This window comes from Oryzias latipes, chromosome 13 (assembly GCF_002234675.1).
Source record: "Oryzias latipes chromosome 13, ASM223467v1".
In the NCBI taxonomy this organism is placed as follows: domain Eukaryota; kingdom Metazoa; phylum Chordata; class Actinopteri; order Beloniformes; family Adrianichthyidae; genus Oryzias; species Oryzias latipes.
The window spans coordinates 29,862,591-29,886,298 of record NC_019871.2 but is presented as its reverse complement, the minus strand read 5'-3'; the positions used below and the strand labels follow the sequence as shown (position 1 = coordinate 29,886,298).

Here is a 23,708-nt window from a genome sequence, read left to right as displayed (position 1 = left end):
TTTCCTCTGTATTCATCCTATGGATGAAAATCTTATACAGCTCTCTTTTGTCTCTAAAAAAGTTTGGTTAAAAAGTTTTTTATTGACACATTTTAAAAGGTCCGGACAGCATTATTCATTTACATGTGGAAACACAATCAACAATTGTTACTATGAGCATGTATGACCAGTTCTGTCAACAGAAAAAATAAAAACTTGCTGCTTCAAAGTCAAGTTTTTATTTTGGTTCTTTCAGACTATATTTGTGATCTAAAGCAATATTCTGGTTTCTAATCCCATCAGTTCTAAAAGAACCCCAACATCCAAAGCAAAAGCTTGAATTCCTCCTTTATTTCTTGTATGCCTCTTCAGATAAATAGACTTTCTGAAAAACTTTTAAAGTAGGCTAGATCAATAAGTTTTCCTGATTACTTATTTTCAGTTGACTGCTTTTACCCGACTGTCCTTGTGGGGAATTCCTTTCTTGTGATTGTTTGTTCAGCAACATAAAACCAATAAAAATGTAAAAATAAAACAGCTACTAATTCAAAGAAAAGACCAGAGTCATGCTAATATGAATTGGAAAACCTACAAATGTTAATAACTTGGAAGACGGTGAGCTTCAAAAGCAGGAATGAATCTAAATAAAGAAGCAGTCAAGTATTCATAAACAGAGGAGTTCTTAAGGTTCATTTTCAAAGTAAAGCTCAAGAACACTTTTAAAAAAGGTTTACAAGAATTCTGGATTCTTGGAGAAGAGCCTCCAACTTCTGTTAGGCAAAAGGAAAAACTCCAAATACTCACAATTTAGCAGAAACATGCATTGTCAACTTTGGTTAAATCTGTGGAATATTTATCGGTAATGATAAAACGTAGTAAAAGGGATATTTTCTCACAATAATGAGCAACAAATAGACATAGAAGAGAAATGAATGAAAGGTTTTCTGCTGGTCTGATGATTTGTCAAAAGCACCTTGTTTAAAAAATCAGATGTTTAGTGTTGATCAAACACTTTGAAAAAGGAAAGTGCAGTCAAAAAAATTAATAATTCCACTAAAACTTAATATTAAGACGAGAAAAGAAAGCCTGAGCGCAATGACAACAAGGGTTAAGACAAATTTGTTGTAGATACTTCATGCATCATTTATTAATGATTTATTTTATAATATTTACAAGAAACTGGACCCAGTATAGAACATTTCTGTTATAACATCTGTTCTATTTAGGGTTCTTGATGCTTTTCTTGTGTGTTACTGTGCAATTTAGAGTTTATGTTCAGAAATGAAGCCAGCAGACCTTTGAAATGATTGATTGGAAAACAGACCTCCAAGCCAGTCAGAGCACCGCAGCCCTGCTGCACACACATCCCTGCATTTTGTTACGCTTATGATGGATATCAGCAAACTAAAACAAGACAAAATAGCAAAGAAACCAGTCAGTCGGCAGCATAATTGCATGGCTTTGTGTGAAAAGCCAAAGTGGCCAGTTCAAATACAGGATCTGTTGTGTGACCATTGCACCACACAGCTGTCTGAACAGGCGTGCCGTCTAGTTTCCACTTTTCTTTAATGGACCAATTAATGGGGGCTTCTATAGAATGATTAACATAATATAAAGTCTTGAAGGGGTCATTCATTTTTATATATTCAAAAAAGCATTTTATTGATCTTGCAGCTAAACAAGCTTAAAAAAATAGTGAAGAAGGTTTATCAGGTTTTGCAAATGCTGATGTTACCTTCAAAACTGTCATTTGTGTTTTTTCCCCGGCCCTGTCTTTCGGTTTAAATTTGTTCTGGATTTAGGTTGGATGATTGTTTTGCTTGACCAGTTTGTCTAATTTCTTTCTCCCCTAATGGTATTTATTTTTCTTGAAACCAAATTTTAGTTGTGATGACCACGGCATCTTTTTCTAAGTCAAACAGCCCAAATAAAAACAGAAACCAATGTAAAAAAAAAACAACTAAAAAAATAAATAAAAAGGTAAATTAGTAAATAACTAAATACATTTTAACATAACATAAATTTTTTTTTTTTTTTTCGGTGGACAACATTAATATATGATTTGTTTTTTCTGTGAAAAGGGACACTAGTGACTAGTCTGATAGCTAATAGCCAAACAAGTCTGTCACCTTAGCTGAGGCTGCTTTAACCGGGCCGTGGTGCATGCTGGCCACATATGTTTATGAAAGGGAAATGAGGTTACATACCCACTCAAATGTAACATGTTAAAACTAAAAACTGTGAACGGCTATAATAGGAACAATAACTTTAATTCTATTTCAGCCAGGGGGCATAAGAGATTTGCTCCCTGTTTTTAAAACAGGAAAAATCTGGCTGCACCTTGAAATGTCAGTGTATCCAAAACAGGCATCAATGATGATCAAGACAATGCTCCAAGTGTTTTGAGGCTAAGTCTAGACCTTAACTCCACTGAAACATTGTACAGGAAGGACTATCTTAAAACATAGCAGCCACACAAATCAACAAAATCCCCGTAGAACTGAACCATGAGCTCAACTATCATGGTCATGCTTAACCAATGTGTGAGGAATTGTACCTACAACAACCTGTTATCATCCCACCATTGTGATACCAGTCAAACCCTCAAAGTCAACTAAATTGGCTAACATTTATGATCATTTTTGGATGCATTTCAGTAGATTTTCTGTGATGCTTAAATCTTCTATAATTTGGAAACAATGGCGGCTTTTATTCACACACACACACACAAGGCACCAGACTGAAAGTCCAGGATTTTGAAACAAGCCCTTCATCAGGATGTTCGACAGAGAAAAAAACAAATACTTGAACAAATTACTGCCATAGGAACTAATAAATAAAGCAATTATGATCATTTAAAAAACGAGTAACAGTAATGAGTAATGTCTTGAATTTTTCCTGTCAGGAACCCAACACCAGTTAGATGTACATGTTAGATTACAGGCTCTTAGCAGTTGCCAGTTGCTTTAAAACAATAAAGCATTCCATTTGATAGGTTATTGGAATCTGCAATGCATATTCATCAAATAGAAAATGAACACTGGGCCCAAATGGAAGAAAGTCTGGTATTGAGGTGAAAAGCTGTCTAGTATCATATTGATTAGTAAATGGAGCGAGAGAGATAATCAATAGTAAGTTGTTTCTTAAAGAGAGTTCTCAATGCAGTGTCAGACACACAGCAACAAATACACATGTATGTATTTTGAAAGTCACAAAAACATAAGCAGATCAACAATATTCTGACTCTGTATAATGGTTTGGGTGATGTGTACCTCCGGAGCTGCATATGGCTGCAGAGCTAATGTTTTCTCTGAAGTGATAAGATCAGACATGCAGGAACTCTCCCAAAGCCTACATTCACTCAGTCCATTAAGACACAGTGACCGTTTGGACCCACACAAGAACATTTGAAGAGGAAGTGCATGAGCAGTCACCTGGGCACGGCTGTTAGGGAAAACTAACACACGCTTTGGCTTTTCCACAAATGTATGAGGGAGAGGATGGAAACACATCCATCAACACATGCACAAATACTAACTACAATAATTGCAAACACTTGTACACACACTCACACTTGAATACTGTGCTCCCTCCTTCTATATGTTCAGAAGGTTCACACACGCACATGCTGAGACTGGGAAACGCAAACACACACACGCACGCACTGTATGCAGTTATACACTTATACATGCATAAAAAGGTGCGCACAAACACAATTACACTCAAAAGGTTCCCATAACAAAGTTTAACTTGGGACTCTGTGTGTGACGCAGCAACAGAAAGGATCCAGACGGAATTTGAACCACTGTCTTCTTGTCCCTTGAAAACCCCAAGTTAAGATTTTCAGAAGATAGGAAAGCCTTTGACAGATTATTGCTGTCACATTCTGACCTGAAAGTTAGTTCAAAATACCTGCAAAGGAGTCTGAGCCATAGTTAGTAAGACATTTCTGTCACTTTTATGTATAATTTATTTTATTCTACTTTCTAGCTTTCTGAAATTGATAGCTTTATCCGATGAGTTCTATCGCTAGAGGAGACATCACGTGGTTCCTCATGGGAGGAGAGCACCGCCATCTTGGTGAGGTCAAGTCACTGCTGCAGTGCATGCATGTCAACACATTTTGTACAAAATGCCAGTTCATTGTGCGGGTGTCAACCGCCAAAATCGAAGAAATGAGTCCACAAAGGAGTATATATATATATATATATACCAACTAGTAATACAGTCTGGATATGTTAGAAACATTTGGTGGAAACAGATTTCGATGAGAGGCCAGACTGTTTGCTTGAACCCCAACACCATAGCATCTGTGTTACACAAATCGATCACTCACATGAATCAGTAAATCTATTGTTTTTCTATGTTTTTTTAGGGTAAATCTATTGTTGACTTTTGGACTTTTTGTCGACGTTTTATTGATTTATTATTATTATTTATTATTTTTACTGACTTACTATTGATTTATCATTATCTATTATTATTATTATTATTATTATTATTATTTACTCATTGTTGGGCTTTTCTAAATAATTTAAATTACATGTCAAAGACGTCTAAAAATTCTGAATGTTTAGAAATTATTTTTAAAAATTCTGATTCTGAATGATGTATCTCTATATATAATATATAATATACTATATATATGATATTCAATATATTAAATATGTATAATATATTTATATATATGTATAAATATATATATTATATGAAAGCTACTTAGATGCCACTAAAGGCTATAGAAAGCATTGTCATGTAGGCGCCGACGGCCTCACCTAGATGGCGTCGCGCTCCGCCACAGTTGGCCAGGCTTCTCAAGCGGGCGTGTCTCCTCTAGCGATGTAACTCTTTGGTTTTATTTGTTCATATGGTTTGGATTATAATAATCAAAATACATGAATCAACACTTAAAGCCTGTCTGTAATGGAAAAAGGTAACATCTGAGTTTCACTTTCTGAACTTCATTACTGAAAGAATATATGATATTTTCACTAATTAAAACACTTCATTTGATACTAATAATGAATGGAAGAATTTGGAAGAAATGCCTTTAAATCTCACATCAATTGATCAAAACCCATTCAGAGCATTAGTATCTAAAAAATGCTATCTCTAAAAGGAACTCAGAAACCCTACGTAAGGCAAAGCTTTCCTTCAGATTCTCACTATGATGACCCTTATCTCAGAAATGCTAAAATTGATGGAAAAGAGATGATTCGGCTGAAGAACAGCACAGTTGGCGTGCAAACGCCACTCTGCATCTGTGGATAAAATAAAGCATAACATTTTGTGACTCCTCTGGTATGGAGCTACAAAAACGTTCAAAGCAATTTTTAAAATTCAGCTGACGACAGGCTCTGACCAAAACTGCTGGTACTGACTTAAAAACAGCCATCAGTCAGCAATGGTCCAAACACAGTACATGCAATCAGAGAAAAATGTAATCAAAAAGGAAACTTCATCAAGTTGTATGTAGGATTTTTGAGACGGTGACGTGGAGGCTAATGGGTTTTTACTTATCAAATATGCTTGAGATTAGACCTGTTTTAATGGTTAATCTGAATAGTTTCTCTGACTTTTTTAAGGTATCTTTAGTTCTAAACTTTAAAAAAATCCCTTTTTCTTTTCCTAAAGAACTGCTGCTGTCCAGAGCCATCACAACTGAATGCTCACAGCAAGAAATAAAGACTTTTTGGGTGCATATGATGTGTGCAGGGTGATAAAAAGGTGCCATTGTTGATGAGCAGTCTCAGCTGTGATATGCCAGGCTGAGCAGCTCTCCACTCTCCATATGGCTTCAATGGAATTTATGTTGGGCAGGCACCAATAAGCCAAATCTAGTTAGCAACATTATATCAATGGAACCAAATCTAATTTGAGCTCCAGTGTTTTAGTCATCAGGGACCCCCCCCTCCCTCGTTCGTGCTCTGTTCCCTCTCTCCCTCCGTCCATCCGTCCATCTTGCTGTGTGAGTGTCACCTGCCCTTGTAGCTGGCGACGCTGGGTCTCGGCCTTAGCGTGAGAGCCCCATGCTCTGACTGGAGGCTTTGTATTCACTGTGAATCTGCAGAAGAGTGCATGCATGCACGTGTGACTGACTGTGTGTGTCTGTTTGTGTGTGTGTCTGCGTGTTGTAGAAGTCTGTCAGGGAGACAGTGATTTGTTTAATCGGCAAGCATACCAATTCTGAGATCCTCTTAGCGTGACCAAGGAAACACACAGAGGAAAAACCAACACGTCTATTTTATTTAGCTGATTGTCATTCAGCAAAGCCTTTTTTAATACAAAGCTGTGATAAATATCTGTAAGACTGCATAAACAATGACACGGACTAAGCTGAAACTGGAGAATGTGAAAGCTAGGAAAGTTTGGAGAAAATTCAGTCAACACTTCTCTGTGTAAGTGGATGAAGAAAGAGGGCGCTTACAAGCAGACTCAGGGAAACTGCTAGCTGTTCTACTCACTCTCGAACCTGGGGGAGGATGGAAGGGGGCAACGCTTTGGTCAAATGTATTCTCTGAGCAAGGCTCCATCTGCCTCTGCCCATCTACTGGACGACACACACATGCTCACACACACACACACACATGTTCACACACAGGCCTCTCAAAACCCAGTATAACAGGGATACACTATCACATGTTCATAAGGATAGCACGGATGTAGATCTGAGAATAAGCACTGGTAAAATAATCGGGAAAGGGTTCTCTCCAAACAGCTGTGCATTGTGCAGACCATTCATAACATGCTGAGCAACTTCTCTCAAAGAGGAAATCTAATCTACAAAAAAAAAAGAGATTTTGATTACATTATCTGCAGACTTTGGGAAAAAAAACATCAGAGACAATGAAAAAGAACGAGAACGATCCTTCTTGCTCCTCATCCCTGGAGTTTCATCCATCCCTCTACATGCAGGGGGGCTGGAGAAGGATGCGGCTGACTTCTACGCAAACTCTGCAGTCAATATGGCGTCCATGCGTGGAATGTTTTAGAATAGCAGGTTTTGAATCACTGTCATGGATTTGTCAGTTGGGAGGCGTTTGGTGTCTGTGTATGTGCCTGATCGTGGGGAACAAGCAGCCAGAACAAAAAACAGAGACAAAAATCTACAAATGTTTCAGATCCTTTTTTTTATCATGCTATGTTTGATTTGACCTGTGATTGATTTTTGTGAAAAATAATTTCTATTAACTGCAATCCATAAACCTTTTCTCCAAGATTGGGTCAGGACGTATTTTTAACAAAATCAGAAAAAAAACATGTATTTTGCGTCAAGCTGCTGCAGGAAATCCTTTTTTTGGCAGCAAAATCAACAGCTTTGCTCTCATTTCTCTTTCTTTTGCTGGCATGATGGTTTGATAGTCTCACATTGAGAATCTTTGACAGATTCTTCAGAAACAAACTTCAAACTATTTCTATAATTAACCTTTAATTGCTCAAACTGTCTCCATCATCGCATGATAGATGACACTAGAAAAACTTCCTCTTTTGTTTTTCTAAGACACCTCCATGCTTGCATGGCTGCCTCCTCCCAACAAAAGACATAGGAACATTTTCTATATGTTCCAGGGCAAAAGTGCTGTGCTATTAGATTAGCCAAAGGAGATTGAAGCCTCTGCGTACGTATGAATGGATGGGGGAACCAACAAGTCCATCACATTCCCTAAGGATGATGTCTTCATTGTGGCTGGAGGCGCAGGATAAGAGTGTGAGTGCATGGTTTGGTGTGTGTGTGTGTGTGTGTGCATGTGGTGGGTAAATTTTGATGTAATGTGATCAGTAATGAATTTTGTGTTGCATTAAAGAGGGGTGCAGGAGGGATGTGAGAGACGCAGTCAAGGATGGGGAAAGAAAGAGGCGGGGGAACTGACTTGTAGTGACCAGAAGTCTCCAACATCTAATCTAATGAAGGAAAACAGAGAGGGAGACGAAGGAGGTCAGGAGGAAAGAGTGATGAGAAGACAGAGCAAGAGGAGAGGGAGAGGGGCTACAAATGAGGTTAAGGCTGAACACGGAGAAAAAGACATGCGGGGGTTTGGAGGGGGAGCGACTTTGGGCAGAATATGGCTGGAGATGACTGGTGGAGGGGGTTAATAGTCGATGTTAAATTCATTAGTGCCTTCCGAGCCCCTCCAAACAACACCACACCCCATCCCAGTGGCTGCATCTATGGGACCCCCCTGCAATGGAGCACATGTACGCCTAAATCAAAGGCGCTCTTGTTCAAGAAGAGGATGGTGGGGGTTCAGTGCCGCTTCCTAAATGAGTTAACCGTTCGGACTGTCAGGGCCAACGGCAGGACGGCTGTGCACACGCACAGACACACGCATGTGGGTGTAAACACGCCGTGTGCAGATATGTCAAAACCTCAGACACAAACAGCCAAACATCATACGTGGATGCTCACTAGGCAGCTGCCAAAGGCCACAGAGCATGATGAGCTTTGGATTGAGACATCAGTATCACTCTGGAAAATGGATGACATTCTAGAAAAAAACTGTGAAGAACCTCATTTTTAGCCTGTTAAAGCATCTGCTTTAAAGAACATCCCATATGTTTCCTCCAGTTACATATAAATGTTTTCAAAATGTTCTATCAGACCTGAAATACAGACAGAGACATGGCCACCAGTGTCTGTGTGTGTGAGTGTGCTGCAGGTCATGATTGCATTTATGTGTTATCCTGTCTCCACCAACCTGTAGCAGAGCCAACGATGTCCCGGGAGGGAGACTCAGACATGGCATCCGCCAATCTCTCCCGCAGGCCTTCATCACTGGCGTCTGCTGATCCGATAATGTGTCGTGGGACGCTGAAGCTCTCCGGCCAGCTCCCACAGACCTCCAGCAGGGTGACACCCCGTCCATCAAAGGTTCCTGGAAGCAGAAACAAACACATTTGTAGTAATGCAGCTACAAATACCAGACGAGTTTCAGGATAAAACAGCACAGTGGGCCAACTGTGTTTTTGTAAGTCAGCAGTGTCAAGGGGATCATTGGTGCATCGGGATCAGTTCTACATCAATATGAAACACAGCACAGAAATGTTGTCTTAATTATCCTTCTGTGTGTTATCTTTGGACTGCTTAAAGCATATGCTCCTGTATTGGACTCTGAGGACACGGAACTGTGACAAAAAAGTTATAATTTTATGATCGACAGTGTCTAATACTTACTGCCACTTTTTACTGCCACTGTCTGAACGGCTCATGTTAGTGGAATTGTCAAATTGAAATATTAATGACAATTCTTAGAACAAGAGGGGTTTGTCTGGAGAAACCTACAAAATATTCTGTAAAGCAAAAAAAAAAAAAACAAAGTCGGGAACAAGCACAATTGTACATTTAGAAATTGTGAAATGTTCCCACAAAGATTCAATCAACGTAAGCAATCACACAAAAAACATAGACTCTAGCACTGACGAGGTCAGTGCTAGAGTCTATCTAAATACTGCATAAATTCTGCATGTTTGTCATAATAATTGGCAATAGTGACGTTTTTATGTTTTTTTTTGTATATTTAGAATTATTTAATAATTTAAAAAATGGTATCTTATTCATAAAAACACAGAAAGATAAAATGAAATTCAACTACAAACAAAAAGACACTGACAGATTTGCATGAAATCTTTGATTGTGTCAAGACTCTGAAAGGAAAAACTATTTCAGTTAACAGTGTTTCTTTTATTGTCTTGAGCCAAAATGACAGCTGTTTAATTATGGTGTCTTCACAATTTAATTAATTTAATTATTTGACATTCTTAGTTGTACTGACCACTGCTTATGTGGCAGCATATACCTCCGGTGCAGTACAGCCAGCTGTAAAGGTACAAATGCTGCAGTATATGGATCAGTCGCACAATCACACTGCAGGCCTCTTGAAAGTGCAACATAATCTTTATGCCTGTCAAAAGCAAATCCACACAAGCCTTGGCTGCATCTTAATCTTTTCTCCTCTATGTCTTCCACATTTGCAGCTATCAGACAGATCTTGCACATTGGAGCCAGAAAGTCTGCAACCTGCCTCTGTGTGTGTGTGTGTGTGTGTGACAAGTCAAGCATGTAGACACCAAAACCGCTGCTTTATTCTGTTAGTGTGTCCATTTTTGTTGGTCACAGTGCCTGCATGCAGCGTTGTTTAATGATACTGTGACTTAAAACAAACACACACACATACAACCCCAATTCAAGGCCTACTTTTAGTGATCAGCTTGCATTTAAAATATTCCTGGCGGCACTCAAAAACATACAACAGACTAACAACAGGAAATGACTACATCAAATCTACTCTTACTGTTTGTTGGTGATACATTTAGTGACATCAGGATGAAAGAGGTACAACCAGAAACAGCGTTGCACAAATGCCCAGCAATGCAGAACGGAGGGGCATCTCAAAGCTACTGTGCTCTGAGCAACCCATGAAACTGTAAGCCCGGTCCATCACTGGCCATATTCACACATTCATCATTTAATATCCATATTCTTCAAACGATACAATTTTATATTGTTGATACATTTGTGCTTTTTTAAAGACTCCCTTCAAGGAAGAGATAGAAATCCTTTTAAAATCCTTACTTGGTTTTCCTGAACTGGGCTACTAAATATTGCTGAATAAAGCTGAACAGAAACAGCTGTTTGCTCTTCTTAGGTTCTTCACTTTGTTAGCAGTTTACGAAGACACACACGCTGCCATGCACACACACACACACACACACATACATACACACACACACACACAGAGGAATGGTTGGTCCAGCAGTCTTGCTGGTATCAGCCAAACACCAGCGAGACAGCAGACAAGATGACATCAAAGGGATGAGTGGAGGCAAGGACATGCAGCTCCTCTTTCATGGAAAGACCAGCATCGCTGGGCAATAACCACGTCTGTGTGTATCTGCTACACTGCTGAACACACAACATGGACGCATCCTGCAGGAGGCCAGTAAATCTGAAAGATGAGATCATTCATTTCTTGTGTGTGAAGCAAACAGACAAGTTATTCTCCCTGTGTAATAATTAATGGTGTGAGTTTTCACAAGGTTGGTGTGAAGGAGGCTGCAAATGTCTGAGCCTGCTTAAGTCCTACCACCACCTTTGGACTGCTGACAATGACTGTGAAAAGTCCACAAGACGGAGAATTTGAATTTCTAACAGTCAACTTTGCCGGTTGGAAATTTGGAGCAACAACACTGAAACTAACACAAACTTAGACTTCAAAAGAGCCACAAGTTATCCAGCATCAAGCTAACCAGCCTGTTAGACCTCATGACATAATTTCACTTCTGAGGCAAATCACAGGGTTTTTGTTTCTCTCTCTCTCTCTCACACTCACACATGTATGAAGACAGACACACATGCAGACACACAGGCTCTTTGAAGGAAGGTCTGCCAGCATTAAAGGGGAATCCTTCAAAAATCAATCCAGTCAGTGCACACAAACAGGCTGCCTCTGAAGTGAAGTTATCAGGAAGTGAAGCCGCTCAGTGTGACAGTGAGTGCGTGTGATTGCGTGCTGCTGGAGGTCGAACGGTGTTATCACAGAGAGGCCGCACGGACGCCCGTGCAGCCTCTCGCCCCAACATTAGCACCTGTCACTGGCCTGCAGTGAGCTGGAGACTCACCAGGCCTCAGGACACACACACACACACACACAACAGGCACCCACAGCCGGCAGTCTGCTCCCTGATAGCCGGTCAGCCGGGAACATCAAAGCTCTCCACAGCGGTAGCTTTTGTGGATGATAAGCGCTTGGCAGAAGGTTAGGAGGAGCTCTGGGCTTATCAGACCAGGCTTTGGTCAACGTGAGTATAGGAAGACCCACATTGATGACTTCAAACTCAAACTATTGATAACAGCATGTCCGTCCAACATTTACAAATGTATTTAACATTTAGAATAATGACAAACGCCTGTGTTTGGCAGCGGAGCGGCCACCAGTGTGTGACTGGGTGAATGGGTCTGTGACTGTAAAGCGCTTTGTCCTTGTAGGAAGAAAGGCGCTATATAAGTATAAGCCATTTACCATTTACCAAACTTCCCTCTATGGCACCTAACCAGTGTTTCCAAACTGAACTAGTGAAAATCAGATGTTTTATATTTCATTTGTTGCTAAAGCTCAAAATTATTTTTTATTCCCACTATAATAAATTCAGATAAACCCATTAAAAAAAATATATATATTTCTCGGAGGCAGCCTCTAAATAAAGAATAGCCTAGTTGTTTGGGTATTTGGCTTCCGGGGCCACTGACAGAAGAGTGCAGGTTCTGTAAACACACCAAGAAGTGTAACAAACCAGTGTCTACACACATTAACAAGCATACTCACATTAATGTCATAAAACTTTAAAAAGGCACCCTCTACATATATGACCTAAACTGGAATCTGTTTCAGTTTCTCATTTGGGTGTTTTTCTCCTTTTCGCTCTGTAATCCTACGTTTCTTTGGAAATGTGAAGACACTGGCTCAAGAAAGAATGTTGTTTTTTCCCCTAAAGCATGTTAAAATCCTGCAGGATTAAAAACCACCCTCCACCCAGCTGCTGGCCCCCACCTACTGGCCTGCTTATCTCTCCAGCCACTGCTACTTTCTTTAAAGATTTAATCACACTGCAGCAGAGTGTGAGCACAACACCACCACTCCTCTGCTTTGCTGCTAAGACACAGATTCATGATGTTGATACATCTTCTGTTTATGATTAACCCCATATAAATAAAGGAAACTCAACACATCTTTATGCTAATAAACTATTACGCCAGGCCACATCGTTACCTGGTTTCTATTTTAGTAAATTTGCCTGAAATGTGTGTAACCTTCAATCATCCATCTATCCATCTTCTTATTTATAAAAGATGTACTTCAATCTCAAACATGTTTCCATAAAGACTGAATAAACCTCATTATGTTGAATGGAGATGATTCGCAAACATTGTGGAGTAAAATAAAACATGAGTGACTAATGATGCAAAGAATGTTAGCTTTGTAACATTTTTAGGCTTTAATAAGACGGCAATCTGCTATACTGGGATGTTCATTTCAGCTAAATACTATTTCAGAGAAGTTCAAGGTTGATCCCTTAGCTTTAGTCCATTTAAGCATGAATAGGTCACACCTGCAGTGATTTACACCGGTGCTACAACTGTTTCATTTTTTTTTTTGCTCTTAAAGTTTTAATTGATTTGCTTGTGCCTGGGCTGGAGTATTTGAAACCATTTGTCTTGGCCTTACACTTTGAGCAGAGATGAACTTTAAAAATAGAAAGTGACCATTCGCATGTCATTTTCTAAATACGTGTGGCCAGTACTGAACTTTTTCTTGGCCACACGGACCCGGAGGAATGGTTAAAGTTAGGTTTACGGTTAGGGTTAATACACCAAATAGTTCCTGAGCGCGCCTGTTTTCACACCTCACTGCTCCTGCAGGGGATGGATCAAATGTGGAGAACAAATTTCAAACACCTAGGTACGTGAGAGCTAATAACTTTAAATACGTGCGACCAAAAACAACAACATTTAGCCTCGGATGCATCTGAAATAAGTGCGGGAAAGGCAGCAATGTGCATCTTGGCTGTAGGAACTACATGTGGTCAACATGAATTTCAATCACTTTTTGAGCCGCTAGCACATCAATAAATGCAAATGACATCATCCTTAAAAAATAAATGGACAAGAATTTGTTGGAATCAGAGGCATTGCCTATCTTTCAAGCATCAACACACCATCCAAGACCGCTGGGGGCGTGATGCTGTAAAAACCTCTCCTTCATAACTTAGATCAATATTCCACACAATGAGCAATCCCCTGTAGCAGTCGTACAGCAGAAAACCGTGTTTGCATTGGAAAAACTATCCAAACAATTTGCAAACGAAAAAGCCTCCTAGAGATGAGAAAATGCTGTGAGAGTAACAAAGGCCCTGAAAAGTCCTGGTGAATCGATTCTCACACTGCTTCATGCGCTCATGCCACTGTTCCTGGGTAACCTGGGCAGTAAAAAAGCTGGCGCCTGTTAGTGCTAATTCAATCAGGCTTTAGTGCACAGGAGCAGATCAGACTAATTCTTTTATTACAGGGGCTGTATAAGATGTAATGGAGTGTGTGAGTTTGTGTTAAATAGAGAGAGGAGACTCAGGTGGTGACACCATTAAGTAATGCACTGTGAAAACAGAGTCTGTCACCAACAGATTGTCAACATGGTATCTAAGGTGGGAACTGCATTCATTTCTCAATTTATGAGACACATCTCTAAAATCTTAGGACATCTAACACAACATAACCTGGTTCTGTGAATTGGAATGTGTTCACCTCTGGCAGTGTCTAAACCATGGTTAGGGCCATGTCACACAGCCACTATGTACATATTGCGCATTTTCCACTTATGGAATTTCGTTGCTTTTTTTCCTCATACACATGTGATATACTTTACGTATAAGTGTTGTGTTCGTCGATGTACCCAGATGTCTGTCGAGGGTTTTGACCCATGGATCTTTACGTGAATTTGGTTTTGAGATATTTGAAATTCTTGGTCAGTTGAGAATTACGCAGTTTACGTGTATTTAACAAAGTCTAAATGCATTTATTACATTAATCTTAAATTGTGATTTTTGCAAGACGACCGTTCCACGTATGTCTAACAGACTTTTCATGCATGTACTACCGATGTATAACTTTTATATCGCATGTACGGCATGTGACTTCGTCTTAAGGCTGGATAAATACATGTTTACTAGCTGGGAGATTTCTAGGCCACTCAATTTTGGAATTGTAGATCCAGACTGGACTACAAAATGGCGAAGGCAGTGTAGTGAGTAGCATAGGAATTTGGACATAGCCTGAGCTCTAAAACCAACAACATGGCTGCTTTCACCACCATCTTTATGCTTCCCATCTTTAGCCTCTCACTGATGACAGGCCATTGACCAGCAAATTTGAGGTAAAATATGTTTCTCTTCACTAAAAACGTGTTCCCTGATTATAAAGCACATATTTTCTGACTTAGCTGTGGGAGGAGAGAGTTTATATTATCTCAAACACAGATGAGAAAAAAAATCTAGTTCTTTGCCTTGCCTAGCTGTTCTTTCAGCACCGTTACTGAGGTGAATAGCCATTCACACTAAAGTAGACGGTCTATTATTTTCAAGATGGAACTTTACAACAGCACACTTTTAATAGACTCTACTCAGTCAAACACATTTGTGACTGTGCTGTGAACCCACACTGACACTCCTTCAGGCTGTGTGTGTGTGTGTTGGGGGGGGGGGGGGGTGAGAGCATCTCTGATATCCTCAGGGAAACACAGAGTGCAAGTTGGCTTTGTGCTGCAGACTCAGTGTTAATGGAGATGTAAGCTCACAGGATTAGCACCCATAGGTAGAAGTGTGTGTGTGTGTGTGTTCTTGACAGGCAGGGCCTTTCTTTCATTACATTAAGACCAGTGCTTCTAAATCATTTACTCCTTTGCAGTCTCAGTGGTGTTGGCTAAGTGTTAGTAATCCCCATCGATACCGGGGACTGCCTGCAGGCCCTTTACTCACTACCAAAGACCATGTGCACTTACACACGAAAACACATGGTATTCAAATATGAAAATGCATTAACCTATGTGCAGTCAACTGCAGATTAGTCTGCAGATAACAGCGGCATGCATGCAAACATGCACACATTACCACCTACAAAGCCGATCCAAGACAGGACAAATTAGACAGCTGCTGAGCTTTGCTCACTATAGGGCTTCTGCAGCACGTTTTGGCTTGTTTCTGTCAGTGTGGCTCAGTGTCATCTAAGTCACTCAGTAAATCACCAGCAATATCCCCACACTGTATCAATTCACTGGATGTCGGGGTGATGTTTACAGATATCTCAATTTCTGCTACGATGTGACATCAGTTTGCTGCGGTCCAGAGTCAGAGCTTGAAATAAAACCACATTTATTTATATCAAAACACTAAAAGCAACCTCAACAGGCCTCCAAGCTCAACTGGACATTTAAATGAAAAATGACCTGCTCTTTAAAAAAGTGAACCCGTTAAGCCTCATTGTCTGATCTATGAAGCTAAGATTTTTAACTTCTGTTAAGCATGAGTCTGAAAATACAGAAAATAAGTATTCAGTAGCAACAAACATGCAAAAATTCTAGTCCTGGCAGATCTGTTACTTCTTCTTTAAGAAGCTCTTCTTTCCATCACTTGGTACTGGTATTAATGGCACCTGATTGAATCGACTATCTGTATAAAAACACACCTGTCCAGACTTTTGACCAAAGAGCTGTCAAATGACACCAGAGACAACATGGTACACCTGAACAAGACTGGGATGAACCAATCTGCAATAAATAAAAGCAGAGAGCAGAGATGAACTGCTGGAACAATAAGCAGAAAGATGTGATTCAGAAGAGCACAGAGGTGCCACAAACTGTGGCTTTCAGGAAAAAGAGATTAAACTCAGATCGACAACTGAAAATCTAAAAAGGACACTTTCTAAATTACACTGGTTGTCAGTTTTCAAAACAAGAGTGACATGAGTACAGTGGACTCCAGGCGTGAGATGCATTTGAATTTGGTGTTTGTGCAGTGTTTCCTTACAATATTGCGGTCTACCTTTTGGGGTCTTATTGTTTTGCAGATTTTTATTTTTTGCTGCCTAATACTGTTTGCATGCTACTTTTTCAAACAGCACTTTGTGTTCTGCGTCCTGATTGGCTGTTGATCTTGTCAATCAATCTCTTCCATGCTGTGTCTCCTGTCCAGAGCCACTGCATGTGCAGCATGACAGTGACATAAATCTTCATCACATCAGATCAGATTAACATATTCAGGATAGCTTCAAATTTACACAGTAGCTGAAAGAAAAGTGTTTCAAAATACAGATAGAAAACAGCTACATGCCGATACTTACTGTAGCGACATGTTTGTTTTCAAAACGGCACATATCAAGTAAACAGAGCTGGAATCCTCTTAACCATTCAAATCCATCCGTTAAGAGTTTGATGCTGAAATGCTGCAGTTCAGCATTGTCCTGGGCCAACATGGACTCTTCTGCTGCATCAGTAAATGGAGAACTCCTAAGAAAAATGTTTTTCTTGGTTCTGTCAACTCATTTGACCAGCCTAATGGATTGCCAGCTGAAAGGAGGCCACACATTTTTCCCCCCACGACGTTTTTTTTTTTGCACCAAGTCTTTTTATTGATTTTGTTTTTTGGAAACAGTACAAAACAGACAACATGAAACAACCCCCCCCACCACCCCCCACCCTCCCTCCCACTCTCATTGTACCATTCAGTCTCAAGTCTTACAGAAGCTTAGACACCTGGCGGGACACAATTTAAAAAAAAAAAAAAAAAAAAACACCTGTTCACATTACAAGACCAGTCACAGACATTTTTTGGCAACCATGACATGCAAGTCTCTCAGATGCTCTAATATAGGATTCCATGTTAGATAGAACCTCTGCACCGATCCCTTCATAGAGGATCGAATTTTCTCCAGCACCAAAAAGTGCAGAAGGTCTTTCAGCCACATGTTGAAGGTTGGAGGGTATTTTTCTTTCCATTTGAGCAGTATGAGTCTCCTGGCAATCAGTGTCCCAAAGGATATGATGGTTTGTGCTCTATGGTCCAGGTTTACAGGTAAAACACCAAATAATACAGAAAAAACAGAGGGTTGTAAAGGCGTACGCAGCACATCAGAGAAAAAAGTGAATATAGATTCCCAGAAGTGATCTAACTTGGAACAGGACCAGAACATATGGGACAGGGTGGCTACGGAACAGCTACATCGGTCACATGTGGGATCTATATTGTGGACGAACTTGGAAAGTTTAGCTTTGGACCAGTGGAGTCGGTGTACGATCTTAAACTGGATAACCTGATGACGCAAACAGATTGATGAGAAATGTATATTATCTAACGCTTCACTCCAAATACTGTCAGGAATATTCAAGTGTAGTTCTTCTTCCCAGTGAGATTTGAGTGTTGTCAAGGGCTCTAAATCATGTGTGTTTAACAAGGAGTAGATTTTGCCAATTGTTCCCCTGGAGCCAACATTAATTTTCAAAGTGGATTCTAATAGTGAATCAGGTGGATGGGATGGGAAACAGGGATATGACTTAAAAACAAAGCTACGAAGCTGCAGATATCTAAAAAAATGAGAGCGAGGGATGTTGAACTTAACCAGAAGTTGATCAAAAGATGCAAACGTGTTGTCAATAAACAGGTCATCAATTAAACAAACTCCTCTCCTGCTCCATTCATGAAAAGCTTCGTCTGAGGTTGAAGGTATGAACTGATGATTTCTAAAAACAGGAGCCAACTTTGACAGATCTTTAAGGGAAAACACTCTTCTAAATTGTGCCCAAATTTTAAGAGAATATTGCACTACAGGATTGGAGGTGTACTTCGAGAGAGGCTCAGGATATGGAAGTTTGGAACAGAGTAATGAAAAGGGGGAGGTACAAAGACAAGAAGAGTTTTCCATACATAGCCATGCTGGAGGTGTTAAAGTGGGGGAGTGTATGACTTTCCAGTGTAACATGGCTCTTATGTTGGCAGCCCAATAGTAGAGCTGAAAATTAGGGAGAGATAGTCCACCATGTTTTCGGTGTTGTTGAAGGACGCTTTTCCTAATCCTGGGGTTCTTTTTATTCCATAAGAATCCAGATATCAATTTGTCAACATCTGTAAAAAATGATTTAGATATGTATATGGGGACACATTGAAATATATATAAAAATTTTGGGAGAGTATTCATTTTAATAGTGTTTATTTTCCCACCCAATGAAAGCGGTAAAAGACTCCAGCGTTCTAGATCCTTTTTAAGTTGGGCTAGCAGGGGCAAGAAGTTGGATTTAAAGATATCTTTAAAGGAGTGTGTCACAGAAATTCCTAAATATTTTATTTTATGTAGACTGGCCTTAAAAGGGAACTGGGCAAAATTAATTTTTCTAGCTTCTGCATTCACTGGCATGATCTCGCTTTTCTGAAGGTTAACCTTGTATCCTGATACTCTACCAAATTCCTCTAGTAGATTCAAAGTTACTGGTAAGCTTCGTAGGGGGTTGGACAAGAACAGAAGCATGTCGTCAGCGTAAAGGGATACCTTATTTGAAAAATTATATCTATTTATTCCAATAATGTTAATTTCCTGGCGTATTGCTATGGCCAATGGTTCAATCACGATGGCGAATAGCAGCGGGGATAGGGGGCAGCCCTGGCGGGTCCCGCGCTTGAGGGAAAAATAGGGGGAGCGATTATTATTCGTACAAACAGCTGCTAATGGGGAAGAATACAGAATCTTTATCCAAGAAATGAAATATTCACTAAAGCCGAATTGTTTTAAAGTGTAGAGCATGTAATCCCACTCCACTCGGTCAAAAGCCTTCTCTGCATCCAGAGACAGGAGAACTTCTGGGACATCAGGTGAAGCGGGACCATAAAGAATATTGAATAAGCGTCTAACATTATAAAATGATTGGCGACCTTTGATGAAGCCGGTCTGATCATCTGCAATAATTGAGGGCAAAATAGTCTCCAAACGCCCGGCTAGCATCTTTGAAAGAATCTTGTTATCTACATTTAAAAGGGAGATAGGACGATATGACCCACATTCATGAGGATTCTTATCTGGTTTTGGGATAAGGGAGATGACCGCCTGACGCATTGTTGGAGGAAGAGTGCCTGTGGCAAGAGACTCTTCAAAAACTGAGAGCAGAAATGGAGAAAGTTGGTTAGAAAATTTCTTAAAAAAATCAACAGAAAATCCGTCAGGTCCTGGGCATTTTCCATTTTGCATGGATTTAATTGTGTTCATAACTTCTTGGACAGAGAAGGGTTTGTCCAGTTCCCGAGACAAGTTATTTTCAATTAAGGGGACATTTATTTTCTTAAAGAATGCATCAAATAGAGTTGGATCACCACATGATTCTGTATCATACAGGGTCGAGTAGTATTTATAAAAACAGGAGTTTATTTCTAAGTGGTCTCTGTGTTTATTACCTGACTGATCATTTATTTCAATTATAGCTCTGCTGGCAGCTTTTTGATGAAGCTGGTGGGCTAAGATTTTTCCAGCCTTCTCACCATGTTCATATTTCCGGCATTGTGCTTTGTTTATTAGGTTTTCTATATATCCAGTAGATAACAAATTGAACTCTGTTTGAAGATTAAGACGTAATTTAAACAAATCTTCGGATGGAGTGACTGAAAGCATTGTGTCTAATTTAAAGATATCTTTAGTCAGATTATCGAGTTTTTGATTATTACTTTTCTTTTGTTGGGCACAATAGGAGATGATCTGTCCTCTCAGGTACGCCTTCAATGATTCCCAAACAGTAGAAAGGGATATTCCAGGGGTCAAATTACATTTAAAGAAGAATGTTATTTCGGATGAGATGAATTTAGTAAACTTTTCGTCAGAGAGTAATGTGTTGTTAAATCGCCAGGGTCGATAACTGTTACAGGAAGTTGGTATACGTAAAGTCATAAGTAAAGGGGCGTGATCTGAAATAACTATGGCTTGGTATTCACATTTGCGAACAAGAGAGAGGAGTCGTTTATCTATGAAAATATTATCAATACGAGAATATGTTCTGTGGACAGGAGAGAAAAAGGAGTAATGTTTGGACGTGGGATTCAAAAACCTCCAAATATCAATAACACCGTTTGTGCTAAGAAAGCACTGTAATTGTAGAGCCGAACTGGTCAAGGGTGCTGGTCGAGACGAGCTGCGATCCAAACTCGGTGACAAGACACAGTTCATGTCTCCTCCAAATATTAAATGGTGAGTGTTCATATTTGGTATCTTGGGAAAAAAATTAGGGAAAAATGAGCTATCTTCCCAATGAGGTGCATAAACATTAACCAATACTACGGGTGTGTTGAGCAACCTGCCGGTGACAATTACATAACGTCCTGAAGAGTCTGTTTCCACTGAGGACATGTCGAAGGGGACGTTCTTATTAATGAGAATGGCTACACCTCGAGACTTAGAGTGGAAATTAGAGTGGTATGATTGCCCGATCCACCCTCCCCTGAGTCGAAAGTGATCAAAGGTCCGAAGGTGAGTTTCCTGGAGAAAAACTATTCCTGCTTTTAACTTGTTTAAGTGGTTCAATACTTTTTTTCGCTTTACAGGGGTGTTTAAGGATTTTACATTCCAAGTAATAAAATGAACATCGTGGCCAGCTGGCCCAAATGAAAAGTTTGAATCAGTTGGTGTCCTGGTCATCAGTAGAGAAAATAATTTCTATGTTGCTCATAATAGGGCTTGTAACAACGTTGTGGAGGTCTTTACAAAAAGAGATAAGCAAATGCAGACTGAGATAAAATACTACAAGGTCAAACCAGAACTCAAAGTGTGGTACAATGAAACCCACCCCATCACCAACCAGAACACGGTGATTACCCAAACCCATAGAAAGATAACTGCACATTTAAGTGCTTTGGGAAGAACACTAGCTCTCAGGAGATCAGGCTCCGTTCCAGAACAGGCACATGTGTCACATATAGGATAAGTAAAACTCCAACTTAAAACAAGTAAACATAACAGAAGGACTGCAGCAGCAACTCTTGGGAGTCCGCGAGTCAGTGCGACCATAAAATAAGAGAAAACGGATGTCTGTATTTTAACTGACCTCGTTCAGATCCGCTCTCAGTTCAAATCATTTTGTGGACGCGCTGCCCGCGATCGTGGATTTCACGTAAGCCGTCGCCTCCTCCGCGTTTTGGAACCATTTTTCAGTCCCATTGTGCGTAATCCGGAGTCGCGCCGGGTACATGAGCCCGTATTTCACTCCCTCCCGGCCCCGGAGGAGCCGTCGCACCTCGCCGAAGGCAGCTCTCGCCTGCGCCACACTTGGAGGGTAATCGGGGAAGATGGAGATGTCGGCGCCCTTCCAGCGCAGCGGGCCGGACTCCCGGGCGCGCCGGAGGATTTCCATGCAATCTTGATGGTAGTGGAGCTGGGCTATGATGACCCGCGGTCTGCCGGTCCGGTTCCTCGCCGGTCCTCCTCGGTGAGAGCGGTCGATGAGGATGTCTTTATCCATCTGCAGGACATCCCGTAGGAGCTTGGAAACTGCTGTGGGTGAGCTGGAGCCCGCGGATTCGGGGATGTTAATGATGCGGATGTTTGAGCGTCTCATCCGCCCCTCCATGTCGAGGCATTTCTCCCGCAGGCCGTTCACTTCTGATTCCAATTTATCCACTCTGTTTTGGAGAGAGGTCACCTCGTCAGACTGAGAGGAGAGAGCTTGCCCCATGTCCGCCATTGTAATCTTCATCGCCTCCACCTCGGACCGCATTGTAGCCGTGTTGTTAGCTAGCTCCGTCTTTAGCATATGTAACTCGGTTTTAATGGCCTCGAAGTCGTCCGAGAGCGCAGTCTTCAGCTCCTGTCGGAACATTGCAGCTATGTCCGCCTTCAGAGAGGAAAGAATTTATGCTTTCATAGCCGAGGAGTCAGCTTGGGCCGCGGATGGTGGGCTGCTAGAGCCGGGCTCTCTGGGGCCGGCCGACGGAGCGGATCCGGTGAACTTGAACTTTCGCAAATTATTGGCCATTAAAATAGTTTTAGCTAACAAATATGAAAGATGGCACAATAATTACACAGTTCCTGATGGAGTTTTACAGTTTTTATAAAAATAAAATGCCTTAAAACATTAGTTTAAACCTATTTTCAACGGAGCCTGTCTTTCGTGCTGCCTACTCCATTGCCTGCTCCCCCCCACGACGTTTTACTTAAAAAATTAGTCAAGACAACACAGCAACTTCAATAATCCTAGTTACATTTCCTTATAAAAAACAAAAAGGAAAGAAAAAAAAAGCTGTATTGTAAGACATTTTACTCAAAACAAGTATCTACACTCAAACAAACAAAAATAATAATTACATAAAACAAAACTTAACAATGAACATTGCTTCTCTTCCATGATACCACCACAGAACTCCTTAACAAAAGCTTTTAAGCTAAGGTTGCAAAATTCCATGCAGTTGAAATAAAAAATCTGTTGGATCATCTGTTAGGTCTAATTTCCTCAAATAGGTGTTGTTTGCTTTTATGAATATACATTATTCTTTCCAAAGGAAGGCAATACAACATTTGTTTTAGTCATTTATTTATGCTAGGTCTGCTCATATTTTTCAAACTTGTGCAAAACACCTTTTAGCCGTTAAGAAGCTGATATCAATAAATGTACTCTCTGCATTACTAAAGTTATGTTTCACTGGATATATAGTCAAAAGAAATAGGTTAGGGCTCAATGTAAGTTGTTTCGAGATTATTTTTTCTATTGTAATTTTAACTTCTTCCACAAAGATTTGTATTTGGTGACACTCCCACATACAATGCTTTAATGTGCCTTTAAATCCACATTTTTCACAAACATCTGGTATGTTCTAGGCCACACATTTACTGTAGCACCTCTTGATGCTCACTGATAATCAAGTAAATTCTAAAAACATGGTTTTTTGGAACATGACAGTTTTGCTCACTTTCATTTTCATCAACAAATAATTATAATAAGCCCTTCATATAAAAACTGCCTAGTGCAAATTTTTCTGTACATACTGACTAGCAGACCTTCTTGATTATTTATGGTAAGTTTTACATTTTCTTTTTGGCTAACTTTGAGGTAAAACTACCTTTTACTCTAAGATCTGCATTAGTTCACACAGTACAAAGTAAATCCCAACAGCCTTAAAGACCCACTCCACTGAAAATTGTAATCTTTGTGTTTTCAACATGCTCT

The 23,708-nt window shown here is 40.1% G+C and overlaps 1 protein-coding gene across 2 annotated transcripts in view; it reads right to left on the bottom strand.

Annotated features, from left to right (window-relative positions):
• Nucleotides 1-23,708, bottom strand: part of bcas3 (BCAS3, microtubule associated cell migration factor) — a 335,065-nt gene that overhangs the window by 16,736 nt on the left and 294,621 nt on the right. For both annotated transcript variants that reach the window (XM_023961828.1, XM_011482979.2), the window contains one exon: nucleotides 8,676-8,852. In XM_023961828.1, the coding sequence (XP_023817596.1) occupies nucleotides 8,676-8,852 (177 nt within the window). The remainder of the gene's footprint in view (nucleotides 1-8,675; nucleotides 8,853-23,708) is intronic.